The sequence below is a fragment of the Antechinus flavipes genome, chromosome 4 (assembly GCF_016432865.1).
Source record: "Antechinus flavipes isolate AdamAnt ecotype Samford, QLD, Australia chromosome 4, AdamAnt_v2, whole genome shotgun sequence".
Lineage (NCBI taxonomy): Eukaryota > Metazoa > Chordata > Mammalia > Dasyuromorphia > Dasyuridae > Antechinus > Antechinus flavipes.
The window spans coordinates 136012662-136040528 of record NC_067401.1 but is presented as its reverse complement, the minus strand read 5'-3'; the positions used below and the strand labels follow the sequence as shown (position 1 = coordinate 136040528).

The 27867-nt window shown below is 46.7% G+C and overlaps 1 protein-coding gene across 2 annotated transcripts; it reads right to left on the bottom strand.

Moving 5' to 3' along the window:
* Positions 1-172: 172 nt before the first annotated feature.
* On the bottom strand, positions 173-27867 carry TBKBP1 (TBK1 binding protein 1). Of its 2 annotated transcripts, none has more exons than XM_051994685.1 (10): positions 27853-27867; positions 24491-24753; positions 23815-23937; positions 23210-23314; positions 22748-22928; positions 22062-22249; positions 21398-21459; positions 5171-5289; positions 4257-4969; positions 173-2166 (listed from the first exon to the last, which is right to left on the bottom strand). In XM_051994685.1, the coding sequence occupies exons 2-10, from the start codon at positions 24713-24715 to the stop codon at positions 2038-2040; spliced, it is 1845 nt and encodes a 614-aa protein (XP_051850645.1). In that variant the 5' UTR covers positions 24716-24753; positions 27853-27867; the 3' UTR covers positions 173-2037. The 2 variants fall into 2 exon arrangements, with proteins under 2 accessions (XP_051850645.1, XP_051850644.1); XM_051994684.1 differs by lacking the exon at positions 27853-27867 and adding an exon at positions 25380-26342.

The following is a 27867-nucleotide window of genomic DNA, read 5'->3' as shown; positions in this document are numbered from 1 at the left end:
AATCTGGAGATACTCTCCTTGTTATCTATGATACTCTCCATCCACAAGAATAGTTTGCCTACCTCTTTCAGGTATTGCTTTGAGTTATGTTGGAGAGGAGGACAAAGCAAAGAGGAGGGGGTATGTAACCACAGCAATATTTCTCCCAAAGGGGAAGGAGCAGGATCATGCACATGGGACAGGTGACTTTTATTTGGACTTTTTATTTTGTTCACAGAGCACAGGGCCCCCCTCTCCCTCCTCTTTTGTGCCTCTTCCCCTCCTCCAGGGGAACTTTCAGGTCCAGATGATACAGCCAGGTCCGTGTGTCTCTGGAGTTCTTGCAGCCCATCTCCCTCTTGCATCCATACCCAGCACCCCCAGAATAGAGGCGGAGGGTTAGGAAACCAGAGGTAAGGGAGGGCTGTGATGATCAGGGAGATTCTGGAAGAGTTGGATCAGAACTGTACATGCATTGAAAGCAGCACTCTTCCTCCTCTGACCACCAAGTGGTGGTTGTGGGGGGAGAGGGGAAGTTGGTTTAATCACTGGGGGTCCGGGCTCTCGCTGTGGGGAGTTCCCCTTCTTGGCCCTGGGGGTCTTCCCTCCCCCTTAGCCCGTCCCCTCAAACCCATCCTTCTGGGATTTATCAACTCTGAGGTAGATTTTACAGAGGGAGTTGTGGGTGGGAGGTGGGGAGGGAGAGCAGTAAAGGGAATTAGCTCTTTTTTGAAGCAGATCTCAGCAGCCTGCCCTTGGCCAATAATTCTCAGGGTTGGGCTGGGTCCAGGTGCCCACCCTTGCCCACTCCCACCTGGGCATGGGGGAACAGTTTGGGCTGCCTACCAACCCACCCACTTTACAGGAATCCGGTCTGACACCCAGGAAGCAATGCCAATGTCCATGCCTGACCTGGCACCAGCCCTTTCTGGGTTCCCAGGGCACTTGTGGTAATGGGATCTGGGCAAAAGGAGAGGAGGAGCTGCCCCACCACTATGTGAGGTGAAAGTTCCAGGAACTCAATCAGGCAGACATTTGAGCCTCTGGATCCAGCAAGTTGAAACAAATGGTACCCGTTTGGGGGGAAGGGGAAGACCCTGCCAACCTAAGCTGGAACATCCAGAGTACCTTCCTAATGCAACCCCATCACTACTCAGTCTCTCTCTGTGTCTGTGTCTGTGTCTGTGTGTCTGTCTGTCTGTCTGTCTCTCTTTCTCTCTCTCTCTGTGTCTCTCTCTTTCTCTCACATACATACACACACACACACACACACACACACACACACACACAATATTCTGCTATTCTGCTCAGGTCCAGGAAGGCAGTTAATCATCCAGTCCCTGCTGGGGGGCAGTTGGGAGTGGGGGAGAAGGGAGAGAGAGAAGACCTTTCTAGGGATAGTATAGGGAGAGGTAGCCCTGGGATGGATGGAGGACAAACGTATACAGGAGGAGAGGGATGAGGGGTGGCTATATCTGGTATTTTCTCCCCTGGGAACCCCACTCCAGGAGACTCAGTGCATAGGGAAGAGTTGGCATCTGACATCAATGCCTGGCAGGGCTGAGGACCTGGAATAAGAGTGGGGCATAGAGGACCAAAATGGGATGAAATGTGGCAGAGCTACGACACATCACAGACACATCTCCAGGGTGGGCTGGGGCCTTCCGGAGTTCACAAATCCCCTTCCCTTCCCCCCCCACTAGCCCAACAACACTGGAGATTTTACTGCATCCAACACAATTTGAAAACAGGAAGGACAAAAAGACTCACAGGGAGATGGACAGCCCTGACCCGTTCCATCCCAGTTCCCCACTTCCCTGGAAAGGAGCCAGAGAAGGGGTGGAAGGGGCAGGGAGTAGTTCTTGGCAGCTCCACCTGGGATGAGCCAAAGCTATATGGTGACCGGCAGCACAGTAAAGAGACAGCACACTTGGCCAGAGTAGCAGAGGTAAGGGAGGACGGACCCTGCGAGAATCATGCAGCATTCAAAGTAGGGGAAATGGTGGTCTGAAGAGGTGGGAGAGAATGAATGGTCAACGAGGGAAGAGTGAGTGTGCCCTATATCTTGCTGTTCTCCAGGTGTGAGTCAATGTGTTTGATGAGTGCATCATCCGGGTACCCAACGGGAAATCCCAGCTGACAGAGAGGGCAGCTTCGGATGTCTGAACCCACAGTCTCCATTAGCAACTGCAGGGAGAGGGAGAAAGAAGGGGGGTCATTCCTGAGGACTCTCTTTGTACCACCCCAACATCATACTTTCGCCCACTTTCTCCCTATTCCTTACTCCTGGGTCCCACCTCAACTCTTAATTTACATATTAATATGCTAAAATATAAACTTCAGGATATATAGATAAATATACAATATTATAAATAAATATATTTATATAAATAATAAAGATTTTAATAAATATTAAACATTGATGAACAAAAATAAATTTATATGAAATATAAACTTATATTTTTTCTGTTTTGTATCCCCAGTACCTAGAACACAGTAGGTATTCTAATAAATGCCTTTTGATCGACTTGCATTACAAAGAGCATGGGGATCAGTTTTCTATTCCTCCTCAAATTCCAGCCTGGCCAGTTGACTCTTCGATGTCCTCCTCTCAGTCTATCCTTCTTGTTTTAACTGTCATTTTCTACACTGTTAACTCCTTCCTTCTAGCTACTCTTTCCTCCCTCAGCTTCTATTGTTTTCTTGACTGAGGCACCATATATCTCCTGTAGAATGTAAGCTCCTTGAGGGCAAGAAGTATTCATTTTTGCCTTTTACTCTCTAGTCTTTGCTCTCAGTTTCCTGACCCCTGATTCCTGCAAGTGCTTTCCATATTCTCCTACACCTGCCCCATAAGTATAGTATCTCTGACAGCCCTAACATCAGTTTTCTTTCTTTCTACATACTCTCCATGACTTCAATCATCTCTATGTAGATGATATAAATCAATTAATCCCAATCCCAATCTCTCTCCTGATATTCAATTTTGATATGTCCCTGGCTAGACATCTTTTCCAGGACAAGAATTTAAACTCAGCCAGTCCAAAACTGAACTTCACATCGCAGCTAAAATCTCATTTTTCACCGGAAGCCTTTTCTGATTTCCCTCTTGTTAATTATTTTCAATCTATTATACATTATACTATACCATATGTTAAATAATTATTATATAATTGCACATATTATATATAAAACATAATAATTGTATAATTACATATTTTATTATATATCTTGTTTGTATATAGTTGTTTGTATGTTGTCTCTCTCCCTCCAGATTGTAAATTCCATAAGTGCAAGGATTGTCTTTTGCCTTTCTTTGTATTCCCAACGATTAAACACAGAGGCATAGTTTAGGTGCTTAATAAATGTTTATGGACTAATTCGTTAATCTTTTCTTCTCACTTCCTTACTCTCTTATTTTCACTGACAGCATCATTCAGTCTAGAAACACCCTCCCAATCACCGAGACATGGAGCTCCTAGGCTATCTCTGGGTTTTTACACACACACACACACACACACACACACACACACACACACACACACACACACAGAGGCACTTAACTGAGCTGGCACAGTGGACAGTTGCTGGGTCTGGAGTCAGAAAATTCAAGCTGAATTCAAATCCTACCTGTGATACTTCCTAGCTATGTGATCCGGTGCAAGACCCTTAACCTGTTTGCTTTCATTTTCTCAGTTGTAAAAGGAGGCTGATAACAGCACCCACCTCCCAGAATTATCATGAAGACAAAACGAGACACTCTGAACACATAGTAGGCACTTAACAAATGCTTGTTTCCTGCCTTCTTTCAAGGCCCAACTCGGGGGCCACTTCCTCCATCAAGGCTGCCCTGCCACCAATCCTCCCTGGGGCTGGAGTTTTCCTTTGCTGTTATTGTCTCTATTGTGCTATGTACTGTTCCTCACCCCAGTACACTATAAAGTCCTTGGGATTCAGGAACTGAGGCAGCTAGGTGGCTCAGTGGATAGACTATCAGCCCTGAAGTCAGGAGGACCTGAGTTCAAATTTGGTCTCAGACATTTAACACGTCCTAGCTGTGTGACCCTGGGCAAGTCACTTAACCCCGATTGCCTCAACAACAACAACAAAAAAAAAAGTAAAGGAAAAAAGAAGCCTGGCATTGGGTATTTGGGTGGCTCACTCCCCGAAAGGTGTGGGACTCTCAGGTCTGTTTGTCCAAAGGGGAGTGGGCACTCTGTAACCGCCCATCCTCCCCCCGCCCCAACCCCGCCACGGCCTCCCCCGCCCTCACTCACGTTGATGGACGGCCAGGACTGGGCATGTTCCGCGTGGGTGTAGGCAGCAGTGGGCGTCTCGGGGATGGGGAAGCCGGCGCAGAAAGAAGCACAGCGGATAGTGCCTGACTCTGGGCTGGGGGGGCTGGGCACAGCCCACTCTTCCTCTTCTGAAGACTGCTTCTCAAACCGAAGCCGGATGCCTTCAAAGGTGCTCCGGGGGCTGAGAGGCCGGCTGGGGCTGTAGAGCTCCCCGCCGTAGGGTCGGGGCTTGGGCAGCGTCGAGGCCTCGGCCTGCAGCCACGCTCCCGCGTATCCCGCCCCATCCGCCACCTCCGAGTAACTACGGCGCCCCTGGAAGCCGGCTTTCACGTGGTGACTGGGGGGCTTGGCGTAGGCCAACTCCACCAGAGTCCTCTCCCCTGGTGGGGGCCGAGGCGGGGGAGCCGGGCAGGGGGGGTGCACAGGAGAGCGGCGCTGGGGGGCAGGGGACTGGCATGGTGGGGGGGGCGGCAGAGGCACAGGGGAGCGGCGCTGGTGAGCGGGGGATGGACAGGACGGCGAGGCGGGGGAGCGGCGCTGCTGGGGGGAATGGCACGGTGGGACAGGGGAGCGGCGCTGGGGGACTGGGGACTGACACTGGGGCCCGGGCTGGGGGGCCCGAGCTGGCGGGGATGGCGAAGGGCACTGTGGAGATGGGGTGTGGCGCTGGGAGAGAGGGGAGTGTCTTTGGCCTGAAAAGGAAAACAGGATGGAAGGGGAGTGTGAGGGGAAAGTCGGGCCTTCCCACCCCAGGGGAATGGAAAGACCCCAGCATGCAAGGAAAGCCGTTAAGGTAGGGACAAGGTTCTGAATGGCTGCGGTGACCCCGCAGAATCTAGCACAGGCTCTAGTCCTGCCCCTTCCCACCTCCTCCTCAGCCAGGGCTCGCTCACCGCTCCTCTGGGCTTGTTCCTGCAGCAACGTCCGCAGAATCCTCCCCTGAAGGGAACTGAGCTCCCGGAGCCGGCCCAGTTCCTCGGTCAGTTCTGTGTAGGCCAGAGCCAAGTTAACCCTATGGAACGTGCAGAAATGAGGCATGGAGTCCGGACAAAGCCTTGCATATATCTTATGATCAGAGGATGACTAGGGTTTGGAGCTCTAATTAGGAAGGGGCAGACGAGGATCTGGTTCAGGCATCATCATGGGGATACACAGGGGCATCTTCCCCATAGTGGGCTAGAGATCGCTCTTATAACTATTACTCTCCGATTGGCCACAGCGCCCCTGAGGGGCAACAAGCGGAAGGAAGAAAGCTGGATTCAAAAAAGACACTACTCCGCAATCTTAATTGGACTTTCCTCTATCCCAAAACAGTTCCTCTATTAGATTCCCCACTTACTCCTAGGGCTCCACGTGTGTCTACCCCACTTGAAAAAATTTGCAATCACACCTTGGCTAGAAGGGATCATAAGAGACCACTTAGTCCAACTCCCTTCTTTGACCAATGAGAAAACTGAAGCTCAGAGATGGGAAATGACATATAGTATAATAACTATAATATATAATATAATAATAATAATAATAAGCCTAAGAGTCACGAATGGAACTTAGAAAAATGATGGGGATCTTGAATATATAAATGGTCAAAGAACAATTTTCAAAGGAAGTAATCCAAGCTATCTACAATCATGTGAAAAAATGGCTCTAAATCACTAATAATTAAGAGAGAAATAATAAAAGCAAATTTGAAGTTCTATTTCATACCTATCAGAATAGCATAATTAACAAAAGAAGAAAATTATAAATGCTAGAGGGGCTGTAGAAAAACTGACACCAGTTTACTGCTGGTTACTTAGCCTTTCTGCAAAGCAATTTGGAACTCTGCCCAGAATGCTACCAAACTTGTATATATACACTTTGAACCAGCTATACCTCAGAGAAGTCATAGAAAGAGGAAATGGATCTATATGTACAAAGATATTTATAGCTGTTTTTTTTTTCTTGTAGTAGCCAAAAACTGGCAACTACTGGTATATCCTTACATGGCATGTAAATGAATGGAATGTTACTGCACCATAAAGAAGCTTCAGAGGAAACTGGAAGCATCTTTATGAACTGATGGAGAACAAAGTGAACAATTGTTCAATGAAAACAGTTTTATACCACGACAATAACATTATAGAGAAAAGCAAATTTGAAAGACTTTAGAATTCTGACCAATATATAAGTCCAATATAGTGAAGATGAAACACAAAACTTACCTCCTACCAGTGAAGTGACAAACTTATAAGGCAGAGATGATTTTCCAAGATAGGTAATATGCGAGTTTTTTTCCTCCCAGACTATATAGGGCTTTCTTTTTTTAATTTAACTTATTTAATGGAGATGGGAGAATAGATAATTTTTTTAATTCCTAATTGAAAATAAAAATAAAAAGACACTCCCCTCTTTCCCAATGCCACATCCCATCTCCACAGAGAAATTACAAAAATTATTGGGAGAGAGGCCAGCTGAGGGCAGTGAAGTCTTTTTAGAACCTGAGGGTCTGAACTTTTTTACCCAGGATATAAACAGTTTAGCGTTTAAGGGAAGACTGGGAAAGCAGATGGGGAGGAGCAAAAGGAGGAATTGGGAGAAAGAGAAAACCAAATAAGGCTGTGAGGTTTTATAAATTCTGGCATAGACAAGAGGCATTCTCAGGGTCAAAATATTCTAGAGGTCAAGAGAATAATTTAATAACTTACATTTACATTAACAAATAGCTCACATTTCTACGTCTCTTTTTTTCAAGATTTATGTATCACTGTCCTCAAGTTGTGCAAATATTTTTTCCATTTTACAGATGGAAAAACTGAGACTCAGATTAAAATGATTTAGGATCACATTATTATATCAAGAATCTGTCTCTTTTATAACATCAGGTGTCACTGATTAAATGACATTCCTAGTCATGCAGCCCATAACTATCTGAGAAAAAAATTGAATCCAAGTCTCTCTCATTCTAAGTTGACTCTTCTATCCACTGCACCATATTATCTCTGAACCAGAATCAATAGATAATTTTAAAATATCTGAGCCAAGACTTGAATGCAAATTTTCAATGAATAGGGCAAATCCTGCCTCCGACCCTTACTGCAATGGATAGCCTTATGCATGTCATTTAAATTCTTGGTGACTCAGTTTCTTCAACTACTCAAAGGCTTCTCTATCTATGATCCTATGATAAGTGTGGTTTCCACTATAGAACATAGCCTCTGAATGGCTACAAATTCAGCCAGGGGAACCATTGCTACATAAGAATAAAGAGCTTGGGTACCATCCATCCAGTTGCTGAACAGAACCATCTATATTCACTTCTAATGCCTTCACTGTGGTGTCCTTTTTGTGAATTTGCTTTGCTTTGTGAATAAGTCCTAGAGGAGAAAACAAACCAAACCTATTATCTCAAGTTGGGGAGGGGGAGGCACATAGTGTATAAACCACTGGACTTAAGAAGACTTGGGTTGGTACTTGTTTACTGTGTGATACTGCATTTCCTGAATCTCAGTTTCCTCATCTGTAAAATGGATCTGATAATAAAGATATCTATTTCACTAGATTATTATGAGAACAAAATGAGATCGAAGATCTAAAGTGATTTACAAACTCAAAGAACCCTCTGAACTGTTTTCAATAAACAATTGGCGGGGAGTGCTGGGACAGTGGAGGGGAAGTGGATGAGGTTAGGGCTTCAGAGAGCAGGAAAAGCTGGGCTACCGGAGAGAAAGAATGACTGAGCGGCTCACTTGTTTGAACATCAGACTGGGTTGGTGGAGGAGCCTAAGGGTGGTTAGGGACAAAACCCCCTTGAACAGCAACATTATTTTTAACTCATTCATTTTCCTGCTAGTGAAGGGAAAACTAGGGCACTAAGCCTCCAAAGGAAACCCGCTTACCCCTAGAGAATTCTTTTGCCAGAAAGAGTCCACCCAAATGTGTCCTGGTCCAAAACAGTAAATAAAATATTTTAAAGAAGACTGGGCTTCTTTCTGTCTCCACTACCTATTACCACTGTGACTTTGGTCAAATCACTCAATTTCTCCTTTCTCTTAATAGTTAAAAATTAAGGAGATGTATGTTTTGCCTTCACACATATAATTGATATCCTATTGCTTGCTTTTCTCAATGGGTGGAGAAAGGGGAAATGAAGAGAGAGAATTTGAAGCTCCAAATTAAAACAATAATGTTAAAGATAAAAATTGAAGGGGGGAAAATGAAGGCAATAAATTAGATGAACTCAAGAGTCTCTTCCAATTCTCATCCTTATGATCCCTTCTAGAATGGAGAGTGGGTACAGATGAAGAAATCTAGGGTAAGAGGCATAGCAGGCAGGAGAGTGCTCCCTCTTTGCCTCTGCACCCTCCAGGCCATGCCTCCTCCCCCGAGTAACCTCACACCATGCTCAGCATATTTAAGCATTCTGAAATCCTGAGTACCTCCCAAGTCAGACTGGAACCTCCCTAAAGAAGGGACCATTACTCCTCCTTGCCCCAGAATTCAGCATAGCTCTACCCCACAGGGGACACTCTGTCCAAGGTGTTGATTGATTAATTCATCCACCAGCCAAAGATACAACTGAGATGTAATTTTTTAAAAATGCCCTGGACTCCTGAAAGTCAGGACCCTCACACCCAATTCTAACTCTTTTTGTAAGCTCAGACAATTCACAACTTCATTGCTTGTCATTTAGTCAAGTTGATAAACAATTATTAAATACCTACTCTGTGTCAAGCATTGTACTAAGCACTGGGATACAAAGAAAGGTAAAAGCCCCTGTTCTCAATGAAGTGATGAGCCTCAGTTTCCTCTTCTGCAAATTAAATGGATTGGATTATATTATGTCCCTTCTACAGCTATATACTCTATGGTCCTCTCCACCTCTGTCCTGTCTGCTTAGATTTCAGGTGACAGATACAGGTCGGTGCCTTCACACCCAGCTCCCACTCCAGGGTCTTGGCAATCTCCCAATGTACCTCTGTTTCTTCACCTGACAGTCTAGATTTCCAGGTTCCTGTCACCTCTCCCTTCCTCTCTATTCCCTCCTAACACTGCTTCCGCCATCATCACCCTAGATCCTGACAGTCACAACGCAATCTAAGAGTGAGGCTGAGAGCTGTCACCTCTTCTTGGTCAGATAAAAGGAGGGGGGAGGGAGAAAGGAAAAGATGAGCCCAGAATACCTGGTTGGGATGAAACAGGGAGTGAAAAATGGATTGAGAAAGAGAAGCTTTAAGGAGGGAAGGTAGGGAAGAGACAGCTCTCCTCTAGAGGCTACCAGTTATTCCTGAACAGGCCGGGCCAGCGGGAACTAAGATTGTTCTCTGTCTGCAGTGTTGGTTCCCATAGGCCTTCCCCAAACAGGTCCTGTTGCTTTCTTAGGAAGTTCTCCTACGAACACCCCCTATTCCTCCAAATACAAACCTTTTTTATGCTCAAGACTACCTCCCCCAAAGCAGAGGCTTCTGAATATCCTCTATCTCCTTCCTCTCCACCCCCTAGGATTGTGCCCAAATGCCCACAAAATCAGGTTGAGATGCCAGGCTACATTGTGCCCAGTGGGAGAAACCTAGAAGCAACATGACTCATGTTGGAAACACTGCAAATTCAGTGGAAAAAAAAAACAAAAAACAAAACTAAAACTCACAAACACACAGAAAGATGTATACAAAACACACACCATTTCCTGAGGTTCTGGCCTAAACCTGAGTGGGGTTTTTCTTTCCCCCTCATCAAAGTTATCGATCTCGTTAAATTTCTTTCTATGTTCTGTTTAATCCTCTTTTGTTTTCATCACATTTTCTCCAGAACCATAGCTACATGTGGATACATATGACTCTTCTTGAAATATAAGCTCCTTGAGTACAGAGATGGCCATTTTTCTCTATGTTATCTTTAGAGCTTTGTATGTATTACATACTTAATAAGTGTTTATTAAATTAAATTGGGAAAGGAACAGAAATGGAAGATCCCAGGATTAAGGATTTAGAACTGGGAGGGACCTTAGAAGACATCTACAATAGCCCCCTGATTTTATGGATAATTAAATTGATAATGATAAAATAGATTGTTACACAGCTAATCAGTGACAGAGTCAGGTTTAAACCCAAGGACCTCTGACTCCAAATTCACATTGCTTCCACCTGATTTTGTTTGGCCTGATGATGAAAATGATAAATATTGTTGTGAGGTCATTTTAGTTATGTCCAACTCTGGGGTTTTCTCAGCAAAGATACTAGAATATGGTCTGCCATTTTCTTCTCCAACTCATTTTACATATGAGGAAACTGAGGCAAATAGTGTTAAGTGATTTGTCCAGGGTCACAGCTGAGGACATATGTGAAGCCAAATTTGAAATTCAGGTCCTTCTAACTTCAGAAACAGTACTTCATCTACTTCATCACCTCACTGCTTTTAATAATAATAATAGCCAGCACTTATAGAGCATCTCAAGAATTACGAAGCATTTGCTATGACAGGCAAATCATTATTCCCATTTTACAAGTGAAAGATTACACACATACAGCTAAGTATCAGAGCTATTACTCAAACACAGATCCCTCTTACTCTAAGACCAAGACTCTCCTAAGAAAGGGTAATAACAATGCCTACAAACTGTCCTGGATGGATGGATGGATGGATGGATGGAGAAGAAACCCAGGGTAGAAAGACTTAAGAGGACTTTTATATTCTTAACATATGTTCTTACACATATGACAGAAAAAGAAAGTGCAAAATAGATGGGTTTGTGGAGGTCCATAAAGATGGGACTATCTCAAAGTCTACTCTGGTTAGTTTGAATAGAAAAAGTATTCAAGGTCATGATTCCTACAGATTCAATTTGTTGAACCAACACTTCCTAAAGATCCAGAGGCCAAAAGACAGCATTGCTAAGGAGCTCCAAATACAGGTATCCAAGCCATTGAATGAATAAACAAATTTATCCATTTATTCATTGATTCAATTAATATTTCATCAAATCATAAAATTGTGGGTTTTAGCAATGGACAGGACATCCAGAGGTGATCTGGTCCAGCTCCCTGTTGGGACATAGACAAGGGAGAATACACTGAAATGGGAAGCAGGAGATCTATCCAGTGGGGTCTCTGCCATTGATAACTATGTGTAAATTACTTCCAGAAGACTGTGATCTGTAAAGCTGGAAGGAATTTCAGAGACTCCCAATAGATTCAGTTTTCTCTGCTTTAAAATGAAACATTCTGCACTCTAATATTCTCTATACAGAGAAGGAAAGTGAGGTTGAAGGAAGGGGCCATGCCTCGCTCAGATTCAAACAATTATCAAGTGACAACGATGGACTAAAAAAGCCAGATCTCTTAACAGGTTCTAGTGCCCTTCTACCACACCAGGATGCGCCACTGAACACCTAGCATCTACACAGGAGCATGTGCTATGTATTTCAGCTGTTGTTAGGGTTAGAGTTGGGTCAGTCCAACTCAGGATAAAGGTTAGAATTAGAACCAGGTCTAGAAGTAGGGATAATGTCAGGAGTAAGATCAGGGTCAAGAATTTGTATCAGCTCAATTCTGATGGACGTGACTTTCTTCACCAATGAGATGATTCAGATCAGTTCCAATGGTTTAGTGAAGAACAGAGCTATCTACATCCAGAGAGAGGACTGTGGGAACCGAGTGTGGATCACAACATAGCATTTTCATTCTTTCTGTTGTTTGCTTGCATTTTATTTTGCTTCTCATTTTGTTTCTGTTTTGATTTGATTTTTCTTGTACGGCAAGATAATTGTACAAATATGTATGCATATTTTGGATTTAATATATATTTGTTTTTCTTTTATTCTGAGGCAATTGGGGATAAGTGACTTGCCTAGAGTCATACAGCTAGGAAGTATTAAGTGTCTGAGGTCAAGGTCAAATTTGAACTCAGGTCCTCCTGACTTCAGGACTGGTGCTCTACCTACTGCGCCACCTAGCTACCTCAGATTTAACATCTATTTCTATCATGTTTAACATCTATTGGACTACTTGCCATAAAAGGTAGAAGGAGGGGGAACTAAAGTTTTGCAAGGGCTAATGTTGAAGAATTATCTATGTATATGTTTTGAAAAATAAAAAGCTTTAATAAAAAAAAATAACCACAAAAAAAAAAAAAAAAAGAAAGAATTTGTATCAGCAGGGGCAGCCAGGGGGCACAGTGCCCTGGAATCAAATCCCACCTAAGACACTTACTAGCTGTGTAATTTTGGGCAAATTAATCCAAACTGCCAAGGTCAAAACATGGATTAGAGTCAAGAATAGGATAAGGTTTAGAATTAGGGTCAGGGTCAAGATCAAGAGTAAGGTAAGAGTTGGGTTCAATCTTAGGGTTAGAATCAAGTTCCAGAATTGAAGTGAAGTGAGTGACTTGATCCCCAGCTCTACAACTAGCCCCTCACCATAATTGTCCTTGGGTCACCCCCACTCGGGGTATAGAGAAGCAACAGACCAAACTTTCCACCGATGGTTCAGCCACACCCATCCTTGCCCTTCCTACCCCTAACCCCAGGGGAGGCGGCTGGGCCACCAAGGCTGTGGAGCGGACTTTGAGGTTATAGGGCCAGGAGGAGGAGGAGGAGGAGGAGGAGGAAGTTGAAGCACAGCAACCAAATGATCTACCACTTCCTCCAGGGTGCTTCCCCCCTACACCTTCCCCACCTCCCACGTCCTTCCCCCTCCAACTCCAGCAGATGGTTCCCAGAATCTCAGGCTAAGGAGCAGCTTTTCCCTTTCTTCTTCCTCTCCTCCAGAAAACCTTATCAGATATAGCCAAACTAGAAAATTGCATAAAGGACCTTTCAGGATCTGAGAAACCCCCAAAGACCCCCCCAAAGCCCACTTCTAAGAGCTCAAGTGCTATTTTTTCTAGCCTGGACCTTGGACACAGGGCACCTAGGTAGAGGGAGGGAGAAAGAATCAGAAGAGACTCTAAGGAACAAGGGGTAGAGACATATTTTAAGCACAGCTGGCTATTAAATCTTCACGAATCAACTGCTATTAAAAATCAATTGCTCAGTCATTTGGTGTCAAGCATGAGGGGATCCCTCAGGGAGTTTTCCATCTGGGGAGATAGCACTGTGTGACATCTTTCCCTTCATTTAGAAGTAGGGGAAAAATTATAATGACTAAGGTTCTAAAACTCCCCAATTCACTGAAACTCAAACCATAAGCCGCCACCTCCAACACCCCAATATCCCCTACTCTGAATATAGTGATGGCACTGGAAGGAGGAATGACGGAAAGGACTTTGGATCCCAAACAGGAGTTGTAAGGGAGTTAGGGAGTAGGACACGGAGGAAATGAAGGGTGTCTGAGTTCAGTCCTTATTTGATGCTACACTGTCCCTTGGCCATTATCTGAGACAGAGTTTCCATCTTCTCTTATGGACTTCACACCTCTCCTCTGATAAACAACCGCAGTGAATGCAGAGACTTGTGGGTAAAGAGGGAGGGGATGAAGCTTTAAGCCAAGGAGTGAGCAAAAAGGGGGGGCAGAAATCAAAACCCTGAACTCCAGCTACAGGGAGAGGACAAAAGTAGTCACTTCACATCAGCCTCTATCCCTAAGCCTGAGGCCTGTCCTACCTCATCCCTGGAGATGTCTAACCTTGTTCTTCAGGGAGAAAAGGAAACATCAGAGGAAATCTTCACTCCTATTTAATCCCCTTTCCTTGGTCTACAACTTTGGACTCTGCTTTATGGTTCTGTCTCCTGAAGTATCAAATTGGAAGACATCTGGGGCTTCTAATCTCAGATGTGCTGAGTAACACTGAAAGACCTATTCAACCTCCCAGGGTCTTCTTGCTCTCAAAGACTAATATCTCCTAAATTTAAAAAAAAAAAAAAATCATGCGAGAGATTATCTATAGCTTAAATAACACCAGCTTTATAATCCAGATCCTGCTATGTAGGATTTTTTGCTATGTAAAAAAAGATAAATTCCTCCACAGGCTTCATTAGTAGAAGCAGAGAGTCCTGAGACAGGGTCTTAACTTTCTATTGTCCACTACCCTGGTCAGAGGGAGAAAGTAAGGGAACAAGCATCGATTAATCTTCCACGGTATACCAGGCACTGTACAAATATCTCATTTGATGAGGACCCATCAAGTGGGCTCTGTTCAATTATGTGTGTCACATTTAGAAGGGATATTGATAACAGATGAAGCTGGTCAGGATGGAAGAGTAGGGACAAGCATTTATTAAATACCTATTTTGTGCCAGGTAATGTGCTAAACACTAAACAAATATTATCTCATTTTATTGTAACAACCCTGGGAAGTAAGTCCTATCATTCCCATTTTACAGATGAGGAAACTGAAACAGAGATTAAATGGTTTGTTCAAGGTCATACAGCTAGAAAACACTATGATTGGATATGAACTTAGCTCCAGCAGAACTTATGTCTAACTTAGAAATGAGAGAATCTAAGGGGTTCAATAGCCAGTTTTCTATGTTTAAAAGTCTGTTGTGTGAAATAAACTTTTTTGAGTAGCAAAGAACTGGAAACAAAGTAGATGCTCATTCATCAGGGAAATGATAAACAAATATGACATTATAAAAACAAGGAATATGAAGAATTCAGAAGAGTATAGAACAGTATAGAAAACAATGTGGAATGATGCAAGTAGAACCAGAATAATAATATATTCAGTGATTACAGTGACATAAATGGAACAAATCAAAAACCCAACAGAATTTCTGTGCAATTCTAATGACTGAGTTAGTTGCAGGAGAAGAGCTGATAAAAGGTACTCTTTTTACCTCTTAGTAGAGGTAGAGGATCATGGCTGTGGGATAGTTTCCCTACCTTTGCTTTTTCTTTGTTCTAAGGGACGCCTCAATGGGGAGGGGAGGGATTTATTTGTAAATGAAGGTGACATAAGAAGAAAAGATGTCAATATAAATTCCTCTAGGCATATTTGAATGAGGCTGGTAGAGAATGTAGAAGATATTCCTGCATCTACTGGAAGGCTAAATTTGATGGCCTAGAAGTACCTTCCATCTCTAAGACTATGTTCTAGACTGGTATATTAAATGTGCTTGAAGAAGGGAGGAAAAGGGTGAGGAGGGAGAGAAAGGACTCTGGATCAGACCTGGGCCTGAGTCATAAGCTCCTAAGTGATGAGAAGGGATAAGGTAATAAGGAGAGAAGAGGACACAGGGAAGAGGGAAGTTGCCAAAAGGAGCTGAGTTTACAAAAGCTGAGTTTATTAATTTTTTTTTTTTTTTTTGGTGAGGCAATTGGAGTTAAGTGACTTGCCCAGGGTCCCACAGCTAGGACATGTTAAGTGTCTGAGATCAGGGCAGCTGCTCCATCTACTGCCCCAGGCGTTGGGTTTATTAGAAAACTACTTGGGGGAGTGAACTGTCAATAAGATTTCCTCTCAGGGTTAAATAATTCTTGTCATCCTTAGGCTGCCCACACCTTTCAGGGCCCAGAGAGCTGAGAAATCAAATACATGCCTGTGTAGGGTTAGCTCGGGCATAGTTCTGTCTCCACTGTGACAAACTGGGGAGATGGAGGTGCAGAGAGGGAGTGGAAAGTGGAAAACTGGCTTGTGAGGGATGGACAGAGGTTGGTTAGAGTTCAGGAGGGAGAAAGAGGCTTGAACAATGAATGGTCTTCAGGATTCAGGAGTTTGTCTCCACTGAGCCCAACAAAGCAGAATGGTAGTTAGATACAAAAAAGTCAATGACAGCAATAGGATACCAGCCCAGAGGAGAGTGCAATCCTCTTGGAGAGGAGATAAGGAGTTGAGTCTTCCTCTATCATAATTCTCCTCTTCTTCCACATGAGACAACTGAGGTTCAGAGAGCAAGTAATTTGTCCAAGATAACTCTGGAAGTTAACCACAAAACCAAGCACTCTTTTTTTTTCCCCTTTTTTTTGAGGCAATGGGTTAAGTGACTTGTCCAGGCTCACACAGCTAGTAACTGTCTGAGGTCAAATTTGAAAACAAGTTCTCTTGATTTCAGGGCCAGTGCTTTATCCACTACCCCAGCTAGCTGCCCTGCACAAGGCCACTGGACTCTTGGCCTTGTGGTTATAATGATATCATTCACAATGCATGATGCTTTTCCTTAGGGGCCAACCAGGCCAGGGGTTGGCAACTAGAATCTCAATCATTAATTCCATATACTGGGTTCTTTTAGCTAAAATAAGCCCTGCAATGGACCCATCAGTGCTGCTGGCTCATTAATGTGCAAACTCTGACGATAATGACTGGAGAACAAGGCTTAAATGGCCCAGGGCCCAACTACAGTCCCAGTCATTACTATAGTCAGCAAAATGGAAAGGAAAAGGAAATGGGCATAAGTTTGTAAGATATCGGAAGGACTGCAAGTAAGCATCTTCTTTCCCCTTCTCTCTCCCCACTTAATACTTTGCTTAATTCATTTCATAGAATTTTGAGCTGGAAGAGAATTTAGAAATAATTTTATCCAACTTCCAAGGCCCAGAGAGGAAAAATAACTTGCAAGATTACATTGATAGTAAGTAAAGGGGCTAGGATTCAAACTCAGGTTTTCTAACTTTGATTGGGGGGTTCTTTCCTCTTCACCACACTCGGCCTGCCCACAAAAACAATCCAATCTTATCTGTTGTCCTTCCCAGAAACCAGCTTTGTACAATACAAGATCAGCCATCCTAGTGTTGGCAATCCTAGTGTTCATCCTTACTTGGCAGCATCCCCGCCGTTGGCATAGACAGTTCAGTAGCCATACTTATAGCCTCTTCTTCCTCTTTCTCCTTTCTTCCTTTTCCTCTTCTTCCTCCTCATCTCCCTCTTCCCCCCTTTCCATTTCTCCTTCTCCTCTTCTTTCTTCTCTTCTTTTCCTCCTCCACCCTCCTCTTCTTATCCCTTCTCTCCCTCCTTATCCTTGTCTTTTTTTCTCCCTCCCCTCCTTCCTTTTCTCCCCTTCCTCCTCCTCTCTCCCTCCTTCTTCTCTCCGCTCTCTCTCCTCCCTTTCTTTCCCTTCCTCCTTTTCCTCCTCTTCTTCTTTCTCCTTTTCTGTCAGTTCCTTCAAGTTCTATACAACCTCAAGCTCCTCCTCTCTTCTTAGAAGAACAATTAGCTAATCAGATAAACTTCTTTGTTTCTCATAGAAAAAGACAGGGTAGGAGCTAAGCTCCTCAGGGCCCTCACTCTGGTTCCTAGATAAACCACATACACGTTTGTAAGTGCTTTCCAGAAACAAAACATAATTATTTTTTTGACTTCTTAGCATATTGTATTAACTTAGAAGATTATAAGATATCAAAAATCTTGTATCAAAAATTATGGGAATCTTTCTAGTGGCCAGAAACTGGAAACTGAGTGGATGCCCATCAATTGGAGAATGGCTGAATAAATTGTGGCATATGAATATTATGGAATATTATTGCTCTGTAAGAAATGACCAGCAGGACAATTTCAGAAAGGCCTGGAGAGACTTACATGAACTGATGCTGAGTGAAATGAGCAGGACCAGGAGATCATTATATACTTCAACAACAATACTATATGATGATCAATTCTGATGGACGTGGCCCTCTTCAACAATGAGATGAACCAAATCAGTTCCAATAGAGCAGTAATGAATTGAACCAGCTACACCCAGCGAAAGAACTCTGGGAGATGACTATGAACCACTATGTAGAATTTCCAAGTCCTCTATCTTTGTCCTGCATTTTTGATTTCCTTCACAAGCTAATTGTACGCTATTTTAAAGTCCAATTCTTTTTCTACAGCAAAATAACTGTTTGGACATGTATACTTATATTGTATTTAACTTATACTTTAACATATTTAACATGTATTAGTCAACCTGCCATCTGGGGGAGGAGGGGAAAGGGGAAAAATTGGAACAAAAGGTTTTGCAATTGTCAATAATAAAAAATTACCCATGCATATAACTTGTAAATGAAAAACTATTAATAAAAAAAAATTATGGAAGGGAGTTGGGACCACATAATGTCACAGTTAAAGGGACCTTAGAATATATACTATAGCATGACACAGAATGTCAGAACTGAAAAAAATATTTAAAAATAAAACACCAAGCCACATTGCTTGGATAGAAACTGGAAGTCATGGTGGAGTGGAGTGTGAAAGGGAGGTATCTTCTAAAACTGTTTCTGAGTACTGATCCCTTTACCCTCTATTTGAAAAGGGTTCCATCATCCTGCCCAATAGGTATGTAAGGGACCTTAGAATATAGAAGTAGAGGGCCAAAGCAAGAGAGGGATCAGAGGCCATCTAGTCTAACCCCTCCATTCTACAGATGAGGAAACTGAAGCCCTAAAAGAGTAAATGGTCCAAGGTCACATAATAATTAGTGTGATTAGTTAAGTTAATTGTTAGCTAAATTGGTTAGACCAAGAAATCAGGTCTTCTAATTCTTAGTATCTTCACCCATGTACATATACATACACATCTAGAGTGAGAAATGCCAAATTAACTTTGCTTCATATACTTACAATATTAAAAGTATACACACATACATATGTATGTGTGTGTGTGTGTGTATATATATATATATATATATATATATACATATATATATATATAATATAAAAGACATATATTACAATTCTTTCAAAAATTCTTTTCCAAAATGATATTTTTGAAAAGGATTTCTTCTTTAAAAATCTTCCTGGATCTGACCTCTGCCTATACAATTAAAGAGTGAATTTTCATCTCTCACAGATACTTTCATATAGTAGCTGCTACAAATTACACCCTTCCCTCTAACTGACCTGCTCTAAGGGCTTACATCTTTATATACTTATTGATTTCTGGTCTCATTCCTCAAGGTGGGCTCGAAGAAGACCAGGTAAATAGACCAGAATTCATCCAGCATCTCAGTGACAGAACCAAGATTGGCTCCCAAGATCCTCAGATTCTCCTAGTGCCCTCAGCACTAGACAAAGAGGAGAATTCCCATTCTGCTAGAGGTGACTTCAGAAAGCAGAAGGATGGAGGAGAAGGAAGAAGCTCTTCACAGCTAAAGCATCTCGTGCTCACTCTATCTAGAACCATCTTGCTCCTTTATCCCCAAGGCATATAGACTCCAATAGACAGAGCAGACAAGGGTTCTTAGAGCAAAACATTGAGCTGGAAAAAGCTTTAGAAGTCACCTAGTCTAACTCCTTCATTCTACAGATGAGGAAACTGAGGCCCTAAAAGAGGAAATGGTCCAAGGTCTATTCTCTATGCACAGCTTCTCATAAGCCTGGATCATCTCTCCCAGAGAACTCTGATGCCCAAGGCCTTGGCACGTTGTGTGATGTGAGCCAAGTTCCTGATTCTCTTTGGGCCTCCAATTCTCCTACCCAAAAGAAGGAAGTCTTTGCTGCGACCTCATATAAGAGTACAGGATTTGAAGCAAGTTTGAACATGAATAACTCCGAGCTTTTCAAAAGGCAAGACTGGAAAAAACACATGGTCGTTGTTCACAGTCCATGGGGAAGACAGTTCTCATGCTATAAACACACGTCCTCCCCAACGGACCTTGATACTATTATAATATCAAACCCCTCCTGCTCCTATCTTAGCTTCAGTCTTGGTCTGATTCTTAATGTATCCTTCAGGGATTGGAATCCTACCCCTACAATACTGTGTGACTCAAGGGAAGCTTCTGCCTTTTTCTCTGCCTCCCCTTTTTACAGACCCCTTCCCCATCCCCATCCAGAAGCAGAGAAAAGAGAATGCTACAAATGATGACTCCTGCCTGACCTCATCTCCTCTCTGTTTAGCAGGGAAGGAAGAAGGGCTTAGGCTAACTCATCCTGGTTTGTATGAGAAATGAAGGGCCAGAAGACTTACCCAGCGGCACACAGCTCATTGGCAGCAGCAAAGCAACTGAATCCCACCAAGGAAACACAGTCTAATCCTACTCTCAGAAGAGCAGGGGGTTGGGCATGAAAAGAAAATTAAGGGAACTTCCCCAAGCCCGAACTCCACCCCCAGCTCTCACCTCCTTCCCACCCCATCATAGAAAAACCACAGGAGGAGAAAAAGCCACTTCAGGAAACCCAAACTGCTCCCCCTTAACTGCTGGGCACTGAGACAAAAGTTCCATGAGAGCCGGAGAAGAGTTAAACCCTGCGTGGAAAGGCACAGTGGGCACTGGAAAAAAACATGGGACTTAAGGACTCAAGAGAAACTTGGGTATGAATTCCACTTCTGACCTCAGCTTCCTCAGTTGTAAAATAGAGATAAAAGTACCAACATCTAATATGTAGTTGTTGGAATTAATGGGACTATGTGGATTTGTTTGACTGTATTAAAATGGGATATAGTCGGTGGTGGCGCAACGGATAGAGTGCCATTCCTGGAGTTGGAGGGACCTGACCTGAGAAACTTAACTAGCTGTGTGACGCTAGACACTTAACCATTGTCTGCCTCAGTTTCCTCATCTGTAGAATGATCTGGAGAAGGAAATGGCAAACCACTCTAGCCTCTTCATCAAAACCCATGAAGAACAAGAAACAACTTTAAAAGATTTAAGACTCCTCTGATCAATGCAATGACTAAATACAATTCCAGAGGACTCGTGGTGAAACATGCTGCCCATCTCCTGAGAGAGAGGTAGTGGGTTCAATGTGCATATTGAGACATACTTTTGGGGAGACATGGTCATGAAGAATTAGACATGATTGAATAACTACAAAAAACAGTGATGATGAAGGAGAAAGAAGGAGGGACAAGGAAGAGGAGGAGGAGGAGAAAGAGGAGGAAGAGATGGAAGAATGAAGGAGGAAGGAGAAGGAAGAAAAGGAAGAGAAAGAAAAGGAGAGAAAAAGGAGGAGGAGGAGGAGAAGAAGAAGAAAAGAAGAAGTTGTTGCATAGATTGACTTGAGAGTCAGGATGCTCTGCCTCTAATACATATTAGCTGTGTCACCCTGGACAATTCACTTAATCCTGGACCTCCTTTTCCCAAGCAATTCTCTGAGACACTGAAAAGCAATTGTCATCACCCTTGGTGATGAAAACTCCTCATGGAAATTCTCTACACAAGAAAATCACAGGGCCAGTCCCTGCCCCATCCCCAGCATCATCATTATGATGAAATCAAAGCTGAGGGTTCTGGTGAGTGCCCGGACTGGAGTGAAAGAAAGGATGGGAAGGCCAGGAAGCCTGGAACTTACTGGTCATCTCCAACCCTCTTCACCCAAGCCATGTCTCGCTCCGATTGGTTGGAAGCCAAATCCTAAGAGAGAGAAGAGGTTAAAAAGCACTGAGTGGGAGAAAAGTTTACGTTGCAAAAGCGAGCAACTCCGAAAGACAAGATCCTCTGGTGGAAGCAATGACTAAATACAGTTCCAGAGGGCTCCTGGGAACCGGGCTGCGCGTCTCCTGAGGGAGAGGCCGAGTGTGCACATCAGACAGAATGGCGGGACGTGGCCAGTGGGGACATTTGTTTTGCCTGAGTATGCATGATTATTTTGTTTTTCTTTCTTTTTCAATGGGATGAGATGGGGTAGGGAAGGTGGGGGAAAGAGAAGATGGATTTTTTTATTCATTGGAATATAAATTAAATTTTTAAAAGCGAGACTTCAAGCCGGAATTCCACATGGGATCTCATCTCTGGGTCCCCCCACCCCGCTGCCTACCAGACTTCCTCTGCAAAAGGGCATGGCTGATGTGGGGGAAGGGCAGCTCTCCCTGGGTGCTCCCAGGTGGCTTCCAAAGGGCCCTCCCGGTCTTGCCCTCCCCTGCGCCTCATCTTGCCCCCGCCCCCCCAAGCTGGACCCCAAGGAGCTGGAAAAGAGGAGACAGGTGCAGGGTCAGATGAGGCGCCGGGAGGCATACCTGAGCCCTGCTCTCCTGGAGCTGCTTCAGCTCTCCCTGCAGCCGCTCACACTCGGCCTGGAGCTGCTCTTCCCGGAGCTGGGCCCCCCTCGCCTCCCCTCTAGCTGCTTCCAAAGCCTCTTCCAGCCGCCTCCTCTCCAGCTCCCCAACACTGGGTGGGCTGGGCCAGCCCAGAGCAGGCTCTAGCACTTGGGGAGGCAGGCAGGAGTCCAGAAAGAGAGCAGACAGAGGAAGGGGCGGCGGGTTCAAGGTCGGTGCTGGCCAAGCCCGGGGCTGCCCGCCTCCCGCCCCTCCTCCCCTGCCCCAGCCTCTGGGACCTGACACTCGGAGAGTCTCCCTCGGGCTGCGTCTACAGCCCGGCCGCCCGCGGGGGGGCGCTGGGGAGGGGGCGGGGCGGGGCCGGGCCGGGCCGCCTCTGTCCAGTTTGCTCCGCGCCCTCTCCAAGGTCCTCCTCTATCCCAGAGTGTTCTAGTTCTCCAGCAGAGCCTCACCTTCCGCTCCCCGGCCCAAGGAACAGACAGCACTGAGCCTAGGCGGGCAGTGCCCTCTGCCGGCCGTCCTAGACACCACACGCTTGGGGCCCGTGGAGAGAGCTGGGGAGACTCCGGGGGGCAGGAGTGGGTGAAAGGGGTACGGTTCCCGGGGGGTCGGGAAGGAGGAGAAGCGAGCCCTCAGGGGGATCTCACCATGGCCAAGGCCAGGCCCTCCTCGTAGTGCCAGGTAGTGGAGGTCAAGGTCAGGGTCAGTGTGGGGAGGGGCTGCTGGAGGGCTCAGGCTGGGGAAGCTGCTGTCCCCGCCTCCCTGATGCTGCCGAAGCTGCTGCTGCAGGCCACAGATCTGCCTCAGGTGGGTCTCCACCAAAGCCCGCTGGAGGGAGACAGGACGCGGGCGAGTGGGGGGAGTTCAGGTCTGCACCGGAGCCCCCTCCCCCTCCCCCGGGCCTCCCTGGCAGGGATCGGGGGCATGTGAGCCCCCTCCCTCCCAGCCCCCAGTCCTGAACCGTTCTGCGAGCAGCCAAGCGCCAGCCTCCCGGGCATGCGCCCCGCCCCTCCTTCCCCACTCCCACTGAGGCACAGACTGCCCAGCGGGCAGCCCAGCCCAGGAACGCCCACCCAGCCCGGGCCCGGCCGCCCCGCCCCCGGCCTCACCATCTCCCCCAGTTCGTTTTCCAGGTCGCTCTTCTCTACGCACAGCTTCTCGTAAGCCTGGATCATCTCTCCCAGTTGTTCTTCCTGCTCCTTGCTCTTCTGGAGCTGTTCCGGAACCGGGAAGGGGAGGGAGGGTGGGAGAGGGAACAGCAGGGTCAGCAGCAGACAGAAACAGCGTTTGCATTGTTTTCAATTTCTTAAGATTTATAACATTTTTTTCCTCAGGAAATAGTATCATCTCTCTTTGTCCTGGTGAGGAAACTGAGGCTCAGGGATTGCACTAGTTTCACACAGTTAGTTATAGTATATCCCAAACATTGCTATACCTCTGGATAGTTTCACCTTTAGTAAAAACATTGTGGGATTTAGGATGGGGGGGCCTATTTGCTCAGTCCTAGTTAAAGCGAAGGGCCCTTATTCGGAGACCACCGCACTGGTTAAGGGTTTCTCGTCATCCCTGCCATCCTCCTCAGCAAGAAAGGGGCAGGGGCCAGTGCAGCTGACTCAAGGCACTGGGGAGGAGTGAGTCCAATCCCACCTGAAACCCCCCTGGGACAGAGAGCAGAGAACCCCCGGAGGGCAGTCCTCTGGGGACAGGGGCTCACCTCATGCTGGAACTGATTGAGTCGCTGCTGTAGACTGGACTTTTCCACCTCCAGCAGGGAGCCCTCCTTAATTTCATACAAAGAGAAGTTGTGCTCATCTCCAAAGTCACCAATCACTGGGTACTGCAGGAGGCAGAAAACAGAGTTCTCAAAGGGGACCCATCCAGCCCTTTGACCCGCCGGTACCATCCCTGAGGGTCACCTCTCCTTCCGCCAGAATGTCCCAGCAGACCCCTTCTCCAGATTCCTAATTAACCTGCTCCCAAGTCCCTCTCATGCCTCTGGCATGCACCCTTCACTGAACGCCATTCTCAGATGTCTCTCAGGACGGTCCTGGCTTGAGCTTCCTGACAGATTTCCCAACTCTATCACTAGCAGAACCCACCAAGAGGGATCCCCAGTGAGGGGATCTGTGAACCAGATCTTTGCACTCTCTAGCCAAAACCTCCCACTGAGTGTCCCTAAGAGACAGATCCTTCCCTTGATAACCTTTCTGGAGGATCAGGTGATCTGCTGATCTCTCCACACTCTCCCAGGAATCAAACACAATAGCAGAGCCCTCCTGGGAGACCCCTGAAAACCAATGGGACCAATAACCTGATTCCGCTACCAGGGCCCTTAACAAGATCCCTCCCTGAAACAGTGGGGATGGAGGGAGGCCTGGATGGCCCCTGACCTTGATCTCATACACCTTGAGTCGGCGCCGTAGGGTGGCATTCTCCCGCTCCAGCCCCCCCAGCCGCTCCTTGATGTCCCCGTAGGCTGTGATGAGTGCGAAGTGGGAGGCAGAACACATGTCACTGCCCAGCACAGGGCCCCCCGGCCCATCCAGCCACACCTCGCCGGACCCCAGCGCCTCCTGGGTCAAGATGCTGATGTCGTCCTCAAACATGGATTCCATGGCACTCAGGTGAGGGGCAGGGGCCCTGGTGGAGCCACCTGGGGGGGTTGGGGGGGAAGGGGGAGCCAAGGTCTGCCAAGGGCGCCCAATACCAACCCCCGCCCCAGCCCAACTGGGAATGTGGGTGGGTGTGTCTCTACCACATGGCTCATCCACATTCCTTGTATCTCCAAAGCCTTTTGGGACATGAGGACAGGGGACTTCCCAGTTCCGTAATGAGAGGGACCCCAGGCAGAGGGGAAGTAAACTCTAGATAAAGTCTAGCTAAGCGGTAGATAGCCTCAGGTCTAAGAACCCAAATCCTAAAGACCTCATTCCTCCTTTTCCAGTAGCCCCTGGTGGGTGGTAGTGGGGGTGGTAGTCATTCTGTCCAAACCCATAACTCCATGGAAGCTAAAACAATCCTGCTTATTACATATAACGCTCCTATCCCTACCCCCAGGGCTACTAAAACCATTTTCCGTAGTCACCAGGGATCTCAGACCCTGAGAAGATCCCTTCCCATTAAGGGACCAGGAAACTGAGGCTACAGCAGGAAGGGGTTGGGGAATACCAGCCCTCAGAATCCTACCAGAAATCAATTATGCCAACACTCAGGATCCTGGAGCCCCCATCTCACCTGACCCAATTCCCCTCTCACAGTTCCCCCACAAGTTTCAAATACCTGGCAGCCATGCTCCTGCTCCCAAGTTCGTCCTGTCCCTAAGCCTCTTCCCCAAAGGATCAACAAAGGCCTCCAAGGGTATCAGTGCTCTTAAACTCCCAGCATCATATCCTCTCCAGCCTGTCCCTCCACCCCATTTCCTCCCAAAGGATTCCAGAATTCAGGAAAAGGAAATGCCCTCCCTTTCCCCCGCTACTCTTTCCAAGCCCTCCCTGGAAGTGCAGAGAGTCAGCGCTCATGTTCTGCCAGTGTCTGGGGCCCAGAGAGAGGAAGGAAGAGAGATGAGGTCTGGGCTCGGGGATTCATCGTCAGGCATGGTGAAGGCTCAGGGTCACCGACGGGGGATTTGGGCTTAAGGACAGAGGGCTCAATGTCTGCAAGGAGAGGCCCTGTGCTAATGATGAGTGAGACAGAGGAGGCTCACTTGTCAGGGACGAGGGCGCCCACTTTCAGTGAGGGGGGATTCAAGGCTGAGTATCAGGGAAGGGAGGGCTAGAATTCAAGGATGAGAATATATGTTAGGGATGGGGGAGGGGAGGAGCTTCAGTGCAGGATGAAGGAAATCTATTGTAAGGTGGGGGGGGGGGGGGAGGGGGGAGGCATTCCTTGTCAGGCAGGTATGGGATTAGCCCTTCCTTCAGTACGAAGGGTGACAGACTGATCCTCAGGGTTTAGGAAGGATTTCAGGGTCAGAAGGGAAAGTTCAGTATTAGTGATGATGGCCTGGCTTAGATGTGATGGAGTACTAATTGCTGATTTACTTCTCCACAAAAGAAAACGGATGACATGGGGACATGAGGAGCGGGTTGTGATACTCTTTAAAGAGGTTATAGTATGTGTTCATGTGCATGGGGGGAGGGGGGGAGAGAGAGAGACAGAAACAGAGAAGGGAGAAAGAAAGAGAGAGGAGAGAGAGAGAAGGGAGGGAGACAGAGAGAGAGGAGAGAGACAGAGAGACAGAAGGGAGAGAAAGAGAGATAGAGACAAAGGGAGAGAGAGAGAGACAGAGAAGGGAGAAAGAGAGAGACAAGAGAGAGGAGACAGAGAGAGACAGAGACAGAGAGAGAGACAGAGAAGGGAGAAAGAGAGAGAGAGAGAGAGAGAGAGGAGAGAGAGAGAGAGAAGGGAAGGAGACAGAGAGAGGAGAGACAGAGAGATAGAGAAGGGAGAAAGAGAGAGACAAGAGAGAGGAGACAGAGAGAGAGACAGAGAGCGACAGACAGAGAGAGGGGGAGGAAGAGTTTTCTGGGGACCTGTTTATGAATGTGGCTATCTGTGTGACTTTGAGTGTGTGTAGGGGGGAGGCATTGTGTGTCTCTGAATGAGTGTGGGTGTCATAGAGCTGGTACCTCAATGAGAGAGCTCGGCTTGGGGTGCTGATGAAAAGGGACTGAGATGAGAGTGATAGAATGTGTGTATTGTTCTGTGAGGGCTGGGTGGGTTTGTGGCACGTAAAGCACGTACGGGAATGTCAGAGGGGTGTGTGAGTGTGTGTGGTTGTGTGTGTGCGCGTCCCTGAGCCAAAGCTCTGTGTGTGTTGGCAGTATGAGGATTGTGGGAAGGAAGGAAGAGGGTGTTTGCTTCCAAAGCTAGGCAGCAAAGGTTAGCACCCCAGGACCCCAATCCCTACGGGCTAGGAGACCCGGCTTAAGTGTCAGGGAAACGTGCGTGATAGTGTGTATGTATGTCTAAGGGGTGGGTGTGTTTGTGTGTCTAGCCCCACCTTTAACCCTTCCACCCCCAGTGCTGCTCCTCACACTCCCGGCCCACCCCACGACACTGACCCCCCGAGGGGAAGAGGCCAAGGCCCATGTGCGCAGCCCTAGCCTCTCCAAGCCGGCTTTCTCGGCCGGCCTTGGCTCGCCCCACGATGGGGGTCCCTGCTAACTGCTAGACTGGCAGGCCTACCCGCCGGACTGCTGGCGACCAAAGGTTCACTCCCGCATCCTTCCCTGGGGCCTAGCCGGAGGAGGGGCGGGGCGGGGTGGGAGGTGAAGGAGGGAGAGGTAGTCGGGGTATGGAAAAGGGAAGGGGTCTGTGGCTTAGCTGGCCCTGGTCCCTCCCGCGGCCCCTTTAAGAGCCGCCCTTTAAACCCCTTTAGCTCGGCGGAAAGGAATTGTCGCCCCTCCCCTCTCGGGGGCTGAGACCACGCAACCCCCTCTTCTCCAGCCTGGTCGATCCCCTGCCCCAACACCTCTCATGCCCCTAGAGCTCGTGGGGTTAAAAGAAGGGGCGCCGGAGGCTGCGGGGCCTGAGAAGTAGGGAGGATGGGGATGGAGGGCCGATGCAGCGGCCCGGGCACTGGGACCCTTGCCCTCCCGCCGAACCTAACGAAGTGCATGCCAACGCCCCCAGCCCGTCCCCCGCGACCCCCCGCCAGGGCTTCCGGCATAGGACCCCAGGCGCCGCTGCCATCAGCACCGCCCCCTTCCCCATCCCACCCCACCAACCCCGGCCCCAGCCTGGGACTCACATCAGCTGCCGGCTC

Coding starts and splice junctions, on each gene's coding strand:
- TBKBP1 (XM_051994685.1), bottom strand. CDS start 24,715: ATGGAATCCATGTTTGAGGACGACATCAGCATCTTGACCCAGGAGGCG. Junction 23,315..23,814: donor TCAATCAGTTCCAGCATGAG/GTGAGCCCCTGT, acceptor GTTCCGGAACAG/CTCCAGAAGAGCAAGGAGCA. Junction 4,970..5,170: donor GGAACAAGCCCAGAGGAGCG/GTGAGCGAGCCC, acceptor TTTCCTTTTCAG/GCCAAAGACACTCCCCTCTC.